Source organism: Aulonocara sp. 'chitande type north' Nkhata Bay, linkage group LG12 (genome assembly GCF_057382095.1).
Source record: "Aulonocara sp. 'chitande type north' Nkhata Bay isolate Kocher_YH1m ecotype deep benthic linkage group LG12, A_spYH_male_GT1.1, whole genome shotgun sequence".
In the NCBI taxonomy this organism is placed as follows: Eukaryota; Metazoa; Chordata; class Actinopteri; order Cichliformes; family Cichlidae; genus Aulonocara; species Aulonocara sp. 'chitande type north' Nkhata Bay.
This window is the reverse complement of record NC_141355.1, coordinates 20,303,464-20,315,063: the sequence shown is the minus strand read 5'-3', so window position 1 is coordinate 20,315,063 and position 11,600 is coordinate 20,303,464. Positions and strand designations below refer to the sequence as shown.

Genomic DNA, 11,600 nt, shown 5'->3' with positions numbered 1-11,600 from the left:
AGTTAGAAGTTCAAAATCTATGCACTCCTTCACATTTTCCTGAGCCATCCAGAGGGTCGGAATGGAGTCTTTGACGGGCCGTGTTAAATCTCCCAATTCTTTTATCTTTGGGCTGAAGGAAGAACAGCACTCGGTGTATAAATGCTCAATCAACAATCTCTTCATTCCATACGATTCTCATTATTCCATACAACACTTTGAGCATAAACATCCGGATGGGAGATGTGGACAGGAGGGTGTCCGCCAGATCTGGAAGTGTCTGACTGTTTCTCACATTCTTATAGCTTCAGCCCCCCTCCAAAGTCATAAAACATAAACATCCACATTCTTTCTCTCTTACGGCGCCTAAGTGACGGCTTTGGCTTCCTGTTTTATCTCTGCCTGATGAGATGGGGCAGAAAACCTCTACAGTATGTTCTGTTCTCTTTGTAATCAGAAAAGGAAGGCCATGATTCTACACAAGCAGCATTTCTTATAACTCAGCAGTATAATGCATCATAAAACAGTGTAATGATTTCATAATTTTTAATCCAAGGCATAATGTGGCCTATAGCCGTATAATGATTCAACAATTATTTGATTAGAAGGATAAGGTGGCATAAGATAGTATGATAATCTCACAGCCGTTTCTGGCCTCTGGCCTGATTTTTGACACCCCTGGTCTAGAGCTGTCATTGTTTTAGGATACATAATGGTGGACATGCTAACAACACTTTAAATAAGCCTGTGTAAAAATAAAACAAACCAAGGCTAGAAACATTTTACTTGGACTACAAGTTACATGCTTTATTTAATGCCTGAGGAAGATAACACTAATAATCAGTAACATTTTATTCAACAATAAAAATGCAATCATACAAAAATTATTCAGCAATGAATTTGATCTTATTTTGCCACTCTAATAAACCCCCAAAAGCTCAAAAATAGGGGAGGTCAGCAGCCCAGTCAATCTCAGAAGCCTTTTGACTCGCAAGCTGTTGATAACTTGATTTGCAGGATAAAGAAGCTATTTTGACATGGAGTCAGCAGCTGACCCCCCCTGCTGTTTTTGCTGGCCAGCAGTCTCTGGGCAGTCTACTGTATAACCACACCATCCTTTTACAGTAAAACTGAGACCACTTGTAAGCATCAAATATGGAATTTGAATGTAAAATTATGGCAGTCAGGGGCAAGTTGAGAAACTACTAATTGCTCTCAAACACAATAAAAGTTGCCATAAAGGCAGTAAATTAAAAAACAGTTCAAGTTGTTGTATATGTTTTACTGACTGCTCTTGTGACTAATGGAGTTTTCTATTACTCCAGATTACTACACTGTGGCAGAATTGTAGATTAACGCTGTAATCTTAATTCATAAAGTCTGACAGAAACCCAGTAAAAGAATCTAAGCCAGTGATAGGCTACTGATTTATGATTAGAAGACTCCCAAGCAAAAAAATGACACAAGTCAATTATTCACCTCAACTTGCCAAAGATCAAAGTGTATTGGTTGACCATGAGTCACAATAAGACTTTAGATGGTCTTAAATCTTCGTGTATTTCAGGGTGACGACTTCATTTGCAGTTGGAAGGTAGCATCCCATACCTGTAAAAAAATGTAAAAGTTCAGAGAATATTATATAATACGACAAGTTAGATTGTGTGCATCAAATGTCTGACCTCAGCTTATCTTACACATTGTGAGATTGGTTCACTCACCAACATTGAGTGGGGTTGTACCATTCAGCAGTTGCCAGTAGTGTGATGAATTTCCTGCCAAACCATTTACACTCTGAAGGAATGGTCCATAGTCATCATGTGGTATGTACTGAAAGCTGGAAACATAGGGAATGACTTTTTAAAGAGTGAAGTGGACAGTTTTTAATATAACTATGAAATCCTTTTTAACAATGCAAATAGTTTCACTCTCTATGTTTTTACACAGAACTCTGCATTCAGTTATTAGTTATTATTAATCTCTGGCTCTTTTCCACGGTGCGTCTTTTGTCCTGTCTCCCTCCCCTCACACCCAGCAGGTCACAGCAGATGGGTCCCCCTGAGCCTGGTTCAGTGCGAAGTTCTTCTCTGTTAAAAGGGAGTTTATCTTTCTACTGTCGCCAAGTGCTTGCTCATATGGGGCCATGTGAAACATTAATGAAAGGAAGGCATTTCTTAAAGCTAAAGATGTTATGTGATTTTTGACTGTACTGTACATATACAGGTTTCTGTGGTCTACTGTAAGAAAAAAGTATGAAGATTTGTTTTTTTAAGATGTCAAGAAACATTCCAGGGCACAATTAGTCATCTGGAATTAAAAATTCACACCCAGATATACGGGGTCTCAATTTTAATTAAACATTAAGAGAACAAAAGTAAATGTATGGCTTCTTCTAGTAAGGAAATAGTTGATGTGATGGTCTTACTTGAAGCCTTGGTTTGAGTATCTCAGTCTCGTCAGTCCACCGAAGAGGCTGCCTCTATAAGCAGTAAAAGTGTTGTAGGTCTTAATGTTAGTGGGTGACACATTCACCTGCACTCTGAAGTTAGTGTTACCTTAAATAACAAAGGAGGGTGAAGTTAGTTTACCGAAGATGAGCAGAAAAACAATAAAGGCGATTAATCTATGTGACTTTTCAAGGATTTTTTGGCATTTCTTTTTGTTTTTTATTTAGCAACACAGGAAAAAAACTCTAAAGGTTACCCTGAGCTGATGTCCCACTAAAAAACAGCAGCAGCAGGGCTGCAGAGAGGAGAGCAGGCTTCTTCATTTCAACTGCAGGGCAAACATAAAATTTTGATATGCAAACATGAACACAAACATACGTTGTGGAAAGCAGTTCCTGAACACTGAGTATCACCATCCCAAAATACAGCATTTATAATGGAATAAAACCTCTTCATGTTTTATTATTATTTTTATTTGGTACGTGAGTTTATCAAGTCATCTAAAAGTGAGGTGTGCAATATTAAGGAAGTTCAACAAAGTTAAGCTTTTCTTGCTTGATAAACCCTAAAGTCTAAGTTGGAGATAAAGAGTATCTCATTAGTGGTCATCAACTTTCTCTGTTAAGTCAGGCTTTCTGCTTCAGACTCTGAATGCCCAGGATTTCATGTGTCATGTTATCCCTGTGAGTGTAGCCTACTCTAACCAGAGACGTTAGCAGATGATAAAATGGTGACAAAAATCTGTAAAAAACATGAAAAATGTAACAGAACCGCACAGAGCAGTAAAATAAACATTTTAATTCAAGTAAACTATTTTAATGTTGACCACTTTGGGTGCTGCCTTTTATTTCTAATATAAAGACTGCATGTTAGAAATCTGAAACGTTAGACTGGATACATTTAAATATTAAAGGTTACTGTGCCTTTGAAAAAAAAGGAGACATGGAAATCACTTTAGTATGTTAGTAGATCAAAGGTAAACTGCTTTTATTTATTATCAATGATATTTAAAGATATTCTTACCTTTTTCAAGTTCTGTTTTCAATAAATGTGTAAGAATGCAGCCGTGGAGGTTGTAACTTTTCAGTTGAACAGTTCCTCCTCCTCAAGTTGAAGCTGAACTACAGATTAGGAACTTTTATACCTCTGCGCCACACATAGCATTATACAGAAACAACCAATGATGATACAGAAAAATAACCAAGCCCTTTACTTGTGCAATCAAAAAAAAGAAAAGCTTAAATCTGTGTTGACTAACCATGGATGTTATCGAATGACAAAAGGTGACCATGTATATTAAATTGCATAGGAGGAGTTTTAATTCATATAACATTTGCTACATCTGGCATTTTTTCTGCAATTAATTGTTTAATTGCAGGTTTGAATTTGCTGTATGTGTTCCCCTCTCACTATAAAAGGACAAAAAATAATGCTAATTTAAAAATGTAATATGCAATTTATTAAGGATTTTCACAGTGAGAAAATCCTGCGTGCTTGTGTCTGCAAATCCTTTATAAAGTATAACCTTATATTAAATTGTAATTTAATGAATTGTGTATCCTGTGTATTGCTTGCCTTTATCTTGGTCCTGTGTAAAAAATGTGGAAATTGTTTTACACTGTTTAATAGGAGCACAGAGAATTTTTCACTTTTGCCTTCTTGCTGAGTAGCCATGCAAGTAGGCCAGGAGGGTGACCTAGAAAGGTAATCGTGTTTCCAGGATCTCTGTTTGAATTTACACGTACCTTATTTGTCAGACTTCAGTCTTTGTTTTTCTTTACATAATTGAGCACTTTTATTCCTTGACAGTTAGAAGACTGTAATGAAACAATCAAACAGTCATCTCAAATGCATGTGTAAGTTAGGTTGAGAAATGGTAATAATTTGATGCTAAGCTGTATCATTTGGAACATGAATACTTCATGAATACTTCAAAGAGTAAGGTGTGCTGCCGACAGAAAGTACATTGTGTGGGTTTGATCCTTTTTCTGGTTTGGTGCTGAAACTTCTTAGAAGACTCTTCTATTTCCTTGTTCTACCCAAACCAGTTGTGGCAGATAACTGGTCCGCCCTGAGTTTGTTTTTTTCAGTCTCAGTCTTTCCTCCCGACCTAATTTGTGTGCATTCATTTGTTTTTCAGGTTTGGTGCTGAAACCTCTTGTAAGACTATTTTCCGTGTATTCTTCTTTCCTTTTTCTTTCCCAACCATTTGTGCCAGATAACTGGCATGCCTTTAGTCTGATCTTTTAGTCTCAGTTCTTCCTCCTTAGCTAGTTCCCTTTGCCTCTGCTTTTTAAGCCCTCATCAGAGCCATCAGATAGTCTCTCACTACCTGTTCTGTCAGTCTACAGTCTTGCTTATACTGTTTGCTCGGTCTTGCCACTGCTGCCATGGAATATGGAATGCACAGAGTGCCAAAATGACTTAAATAAATACATAATTTAAATAATGAATTAAATGTGTTGTTAATTAATTCAAATAGGTATTGTAACTCCCTCCAAGTTGAAAAACAGACACAATGTGTTTTTGATTTTTACTGCCATTTATTGGACACAGGTGCTACCAACGATGCCGTGAGAACTGTATAAACCCAAGGTAAACAAATCAATAATCCTAAATCAACATTATCTCCTAAAAATGACAAAAGAGGAAAAAAGATACAAAAAACATTGGGTCACAGACCCAGCCCTGTGACAGTAAGGAGACCTATTGCTAATGCTTTGGGTTCCAAGTTTTGCTCGTAGCTGGTAACTAGTTTTACATATAAGTGAGAGCTAGAGAGATGTTGGAAGGCTGTGCCAGCACTACTTCATTCTTTCTGACATGACACAAATCAGTGATTCAGATTTAGTACACTTTATCTGAAATAGAGCAAAAGTTCAAACTGTTCTGATAATGCAGGGGTGATGTTTTGATTACTAAAGTTTCTGCTTTTTCTCATTTGTTCTCATCACATCGAAAACATTAGCTAAGGTTGCCTATGTCGCTAAAGATTATTAGCTAATTTCAGCTTTCTGAGTCACTAGTCTGCTTGTGTATCGCGAGTTACCAGTAAAGGAGCTGATGTGCTTTATTATTTTACTTGTAAAAGATTTCTATTCCTATTCTGGGCTTCATTTCTTGTTTACAGTACAGCTCCAGGTCCAGGTTATAGCGAGTCAAAGGGTGTTACTTATCTCTGTTCAGTAGCAGCCTGTATTCAGTCTGAATATTGGTGTAAATTTACATGGGTTTAAATTCAGTTTCAGTGTTACATTTAACTTTTGGGAGACAGCACAAAGACTGACAGAAGAGGAAAGAGAGGGAGAGAAAGGGACAGAGCAATGGCTGTAGAAAACTCTTTTCTACGACTAAAATTGTAAAGGGAGTTTAGCTTCTGTTTTCCCCATATTCATCTATGATGATTTCACATAACTAAGCAGTTTGCTATACTGATATCAAATATGAATGCCCAACCTGCTCATATATTATATCGTATATTATCATCATAATCTGATCAGATTATATTACTATGTAATCTTGAAGTTAAATGTGTTTGTGCATGACCGTCAGTGCAAAGAAGAAGGGGAGGACAGAGCAGAAAGAAGCAGGTGAGTAAATGGGCAGATAATGAAGTTTGTGTGAAGACTGTAATGAAACAATCAAACAGTCATCTCAAATGCATGTGTAAGTTAGGTTGAGAAATGGTAATAATTTGATGCTAAGCTGTATCATTTGGAACATAAATACTTCATGAATACTTCAAAGAGTAAGGTGTGCTGCCGACAGAAAGTACATTGTGTGGGTTTGATCCTTTTTCTGGTTTGGTGCTGAAACTTCTTAGAAGACTCTTCTATTTCCTTGTTCTACCCGAACCAGTTGTGGCAGATAACTGGTCCGCCCTGAGTTTGTTTTTTTCAGTCTCAGTCTTTCCTCCCGACCTAATTTGTGTGCATTCATTTGTTTTTCAGGTTTGGTGCTGAAACCTCTTGTAAGACTATTTTCCGTGTATTCTTCTTTCCTTTTTCTTTCCCAACCATTTGTGCCAGATAACTGGCATGCCTTTAGTCTGATCTTTTAGTCTCAGTTCTTCCTCCTTAGCTAGTTCCCTTTGCCTCTGCTTTTTAAGCCCTCATCAGAGCCATCAGATAGTCTCTCACTACCTGTTCTGTCAGTCTACAGTCTTGCTTATACTGTTTGCTCGGTCTTGCCACTGCTGCCATGGAATATGGAATGCACAGAGTGCCAAAATGACTTAAATAAATACATAATTTAAATAATGAATTAAATGTGTTGTTAATTAATTCAAATAGGTATTGTAACTCCCTCCAAGTTGAAAAACAGACACAATGTGTTTTTGATTTTTACTGCCATTTATTGGACACAGGTGCTACCAACGATGCCGTGAGAACTGTATAAACCCAAGGTAAACAAATCAATAATCCTAAATCAACATTATCTCCTAAAAATGACAAAAGAGGAAAAAAGATACAAAAAACATTGGGTCACAGACCCAGCCCTGTGACAGTAAGGAGACCTCTTGCTAATGCTTTGGGTTCCAAGTTTTGCTCGTAGCTGGTAACTAGCTTTAACATATAAGTGAGAGCTAGAGAGATGTTGGAAGGCTGTGCCAGCACTACTTCATTCTTTCTGACATGACACAAATCAGTGATTCAGATTTAGTACACTTTATCTGAAATAGAGCAAAAGTTCAAACTGTTCTGATAATGCAGGGGTGATGTTTTGATTACTAAAGTGTCTGCTTCTTCTCATTTGTTCTCATCGCATTGTTTCTCCACACAAAGTGTCATTTAACTTATCTATCCATGAACCAAATAACACACAATGACTCATTAAACTGCAGGAAGCTCTTAAAGACGTAAAAACCTGTATGACCTCTAATTTCCTGCTTCTAAATTCAGATACAACTATCTATTGTACTTAGCCATGTGGTTTATAACCTGATGTTTATTCTTGATGGGATTATTTTGGTCTCTAGTAACACTGTGAGGAATCTTGGAGTCAGTTTTGACCAGGATATGTCCGTCAATCTGTATATTAAACAAATGTGTAGAACTGTTTTCTTCCAGATCTCTAATATTATTTCTCCCATGCTGGATTCTCTTTGTTGGCTTCCTTTTAAATCCAGAATCAAATTCAAAGTTCTTCTCCTCATGCATACATACAAGATCTTGGATAATCAGGCCCCATCTTATCTCAGTAACCTCATAGCACTGTAAGATCCCAGTAGAGCACTTTGCTGTCAGACTGCTGGTTTACTTGTGGTTCCTAGGATAGTAGTACAATGGGAGGCAGAGCCTTCAGCACTCAGGCACAGGTTCTGTGAAACCAGCTCCTAGTTTAGATTTGGGACTCAGACTCTCTACTTTTAAGATTAGGTGTAAAACCTTTCTTTTTGACAGAACATTTAGTGGCTATGGGCACTGGGCTAGATCAGGTGACCGTGAATCCTTCCTTAGTTATGATTCAGTGGGGGCTTTCCATGATGCACTGATCTTTTTTCACTCAGGATGTTTGTAGACACCACATAAGTTATTTTTGATCTGTAGCTCCATTTCACAGCGTGTCTTTACCGGACCTCGGCTGCGGGTTTCCCTTCAGCCATTGAGGAATAATGTGTGAACTGTGTTGAGGTGCTTCCCTATATCTTGCTCTGGTGTAAACTGTGGACATTATTTAGTGGGAGCACAGAGACACTTTTTCACTTTTACCTTTTGCCCTCACTGAGTAACCATGCGTGTAGACCAGGAAGGGGACCAAGAAAGCGTATCATGTTTGTGTAATCTATTTGTAAGTTGCATATTAAATATTTTTCAGACTTTGGTCTTTTTCATTATGTAATTGAGCAGTTGTATCAATTGATAATTAAATCACTATAATGAAACAATCAGACAGTCATCTCGAATGAGATGTTTAAGTTACATTGTGAAATGCTAATATTTTGGTGTTGAGTTGTATCATTTGGAACATGAATAACACATTGTCAGCATTCATGCTTCACAAAGTAAGGTGTGCTGCCAACATTTTTTGGCTTCAATTGCGCTTCCAGTTTGGTGCCAAAACTTCTTAGAAGACTATTTTCCGTGTATTATTCTTTCCTTTTTCTTTCCCAACCAGTTGTGCCGGATAACTGGTGTAACCGGTTTCTGCTTCATCCCGCTGCAACAGTTCGGCCCCAACAGACTCCTCGACTCTGCGTTGTGTTGTGTTTTTAAAAAAGACAAGGAGTCTCTTATCGATCGTTGCCACTTTATTGCCTGAATGGAAACAATGGTGTATTATCAGTGCACAGGCTCGCCACACACCACTCCGCACAGCACACTACGGCAGAACATCTCGTTAGCATTCCGCTTTAGCATACAGTTTTACACAATAATAAACAAATGAAAAGTACATAAAACTGATGTTGGACGTGTCCACTAAGCACTTATTAGACTCGGTGCTCGTCAGCTAATCAAACATGTTTTACGTGGCTGTACTACTTAGCTATATCGTGTGCGGAACAATACAACTCACCTCTCGTATGGCTACGGCAGACTGGCAGCGATTACTGCAGCCAGCCTCACCTAACCAGCCACACCGAGAGGCTTAGCTAGTTCCCTTAAAAAGCCCTCATCAGGGCCATCCGATAGTCTCTCACTACCTGTTCTGTCAGTCTACAGTCTTGCTTATACTGTTTGCTCGGTCTTGCCACTGCTGCCATGGTATATGTAGTGCACACCACAGAAGTTATTTTTGATCTGTAGCTCTATTTCACAGCGTGTCAAAGTAGTGCCAAAATGACTTAAATAAATACATAATTTAAATAATGAATTAAATGTGTTGTTAATTAATTAAAATAGGTTTTGTAGCTCCCGCTAAGTTGAAAAACAAACACAATGTGTTTTTGATTTTTACTGGCATTTATTGGACACAGGTCATAATTTTAGATCTTCTTAACATATTCATGCTAAGTTCACGTGTGACATCAGGTGAATTCCATCCTTCACTCTGAATGTAAATCTTGTTGATTTTATTTAGATGAGTGCTGCTCTACAGTTCTGTCTTCCTTTATATATATTTTATAGCTGTTTTCTATTAAATGAAGTTTCCCCCCCTCATGTATCTGCACATGTGAGCCTGGGCTTGCACATTTACAGAGAAACAGACAGTTTGATGGGAAATGAGGCAAGCATAGTTGGAAGTTGTGCAACTGAGGATGGAGCAAGGAAAGTGTGGTTCGAAATGTGATGACAGTTAATGGGTGAAGTGATCTTTTTAACTTCCTGTGTGTGTTTTGAGAGCCTGGTGAACGACAATTAGATTTCCACATTTCATGGCCTGGCACGTGGATACAATTCTCAGGAACCTTTCCTGCATTTGACATGCAAAACACCAAATTTCTCTCTGTACGTGCTGGCCCGCGCCGCATCTGTCACGTTCTCACTGCTCTTTCTACAGCGAGGTGCTACATTTCTCTGCTGGTATTTGGCAGCTGAGCTCCTCACAGACAGCCCCTTTCATCCCGATGCGCCTCCACACCAAAGGCCTGAGCTGCGACCACTGTGAAACAGTTTTAAGAGTCCAAAAGAAGAAGAGCCACAACCTGTAGGCTGCTTTAGATACTGTTTAGTTGCGGCTCAGCTAACGAGTTTCTTTTTTACGTGATATATGATTGACTTCACTGAGTTTTGCTTTGTTGCTGTGAATAATCACATGGAAAGCATAAGAGTGCAGTTTTCTCTCGGTTATGAGGAGCAGTTGATGATAAATTCCTCCTTTTGGAAATGCTTCTGGTGTTATTCACGTTGTGGTTCATAAAGCAACAAATGCTGCTCAAATATCTTCTCATTGGTCCTTGAGATATTGCAGAAATTAGACGCTAATTTGAATAATCAGTCAAATCTGACTAGCTCCAAGCCGGCCTATACTACAAAGACAAAGCATCTATATATAAATGTGTAATCTCTTCATTAACTTCCTGTTCCTGCTTCATTTGACTGGGAGACAGGTGGGGTTTGTCCAGGCTGACCAGCTTGCCGCAGGATTTTTGACAGGAAAATGGCTCATGCAAATCCCCTGCTCTCTCCTTGGGAGTAACACCTGTGCTCCTGTCCTGTGCTGCCTGCTGCCTTTGCACTGAAAAGAGTGAAAAGCATTTGTGCATTACATAATGTTTTCCATTTGAGTGGCAGCAGAAGTGCCTCAGCACCGCGAAGCCCAAACTGTCAACACAAATCATATTTGATGATTCTGTGACTTTCTGCAGTTTTGTGTCTTTCCCTGGTACATATTTGTAAAGTCCAACAGCAGAATTGCACAATTATTACCTGAAAAGGGGATAAGTCAATGACGACGCTCAGACACGATGCTTCTCTTTCAGCAGCTTCATTGCGAATGAGGCATCGTGGCCAGAGCTCCCCCTTCCGGCAACAGCAGGCATAACTAATCAATCATGATCACTAAATCACATGGATTATTTCCCAGGCTCGACAAGTAGATCACAGATTGAATGTTACACAGGTTGTAGTCACATTAAGGATTATTATCCGGTTGAACATAGTCATGAACTCTTTTAACTATTTTAGCCTGTGTTACATTACGTCTCTTAATGGGACTTCTTTTACCCTTGTTTATACATTTACATATTTGAAATAAATTGAATAATATATTGGGTAACTTTTAACCACAACTTTTTACTCCATTATGGACTTCAACAAATAATCAATCTATCACACACTCCCCCACAAAATTAGATGTCGTCCCGACATCACAACTCTTATGAACTAAAACTTAACAAAATGTCACAAAATCCAGTTGTTTTTAATCTTAGTTTCCTCTTTTGTACTGAGTCTTAAGTCTGTTCTTTGTTCAGTATCCTTGCATGAATAGTGGCTGACAAATTTGGAATGAATTAGGCCACATGGTTATTGGTTGAATGTCTCTGTGTTGTATGGGTTGATACTGGTAGGGCATTTCGTTTGTACACACTGTACTGTAGCATGTTGGAGTACCCAGCTGATCATAGGTGAAAACCTTAGGGGCTCGTCTCTCCCTCCTTGGCAAACTATAGGTCCCTCCTCTGTTGCTTTCAGGCAAGCATGGGCGTGGAGATGCTAGAGTGTCATCCATTACCTCTCCACCTACTTGTCCATCTTCCTCTTGATGGTCTTCTTCCTGTGGCCTATTTCCGTCCTG

General features: G+C 38.6%; 1 protein-coding gene across 2 annotated transcripts; it reads right to left on the bottom strand.

Annotated features, from left to right (window-relative positions):
- Positions 1–262: 262 nt before the first annotated feature.
- Positions 263–3,644, bottom strand: LOC147317305 (cobalamin binding intrinsic factor-like). 2 transcript variants are annotated; one of them, XM_086314125.1, is made up of 5 exons: positions 3,447–3,644; positions 2,680–2,751; positions 2,402–2,531; positions 1,698–1,813; positions 273–1,584 (listed from the first exon to the last, which is right to left on the bottom strand). In XM_086314125.1, exons 2-5 carry the CDS (start codon positions 2,744–2,746, stop codon positions 1,523–1,525), a joined length of 375 nt encoding a protein of 124 aa, XP_086170251.1. In that variant the 5' UTR covers positions 2,747–2,751; positions 3,447–3,644; the 3' UTR covers positions 273–1,522. The 2 variants fall into 2 exon arrangements, with proteins under 2 accessions (XP_086170250.1, XP_086170251.1); XM_086314124.1 differs by lacking the exon at positions 3,447–3,644 and having other exon boundaries at positions 263–1,584; positions 2,680–3,403.
- Between the last annotated feature and the right edge of the window lie 7,956 nt (positions 3,645–11,600).

Coding starts and splice junctions, on each gene's coding strand:
- LOC147317305 (XM_086314124.1), bottom strand. CDS start 2,854: ATGCTGTATTTTGGGATGGTGATACTCAGTGTTCAGGAACTGCTTTCC. Junction 1,814..2,401: donor TACTCAAACCAAGGCTTCAA/GTAAGACCATCA, acceptor CTATGTTTCCAG/CTTTCAGTACATACCACATG. Junction 1,585..1,697: donor TACAACCCCACTCAATGTTG/GTGAGTGAACCA, acceptor ATTTTTTTACAG/GTATGGGATGCTACCTTCCA.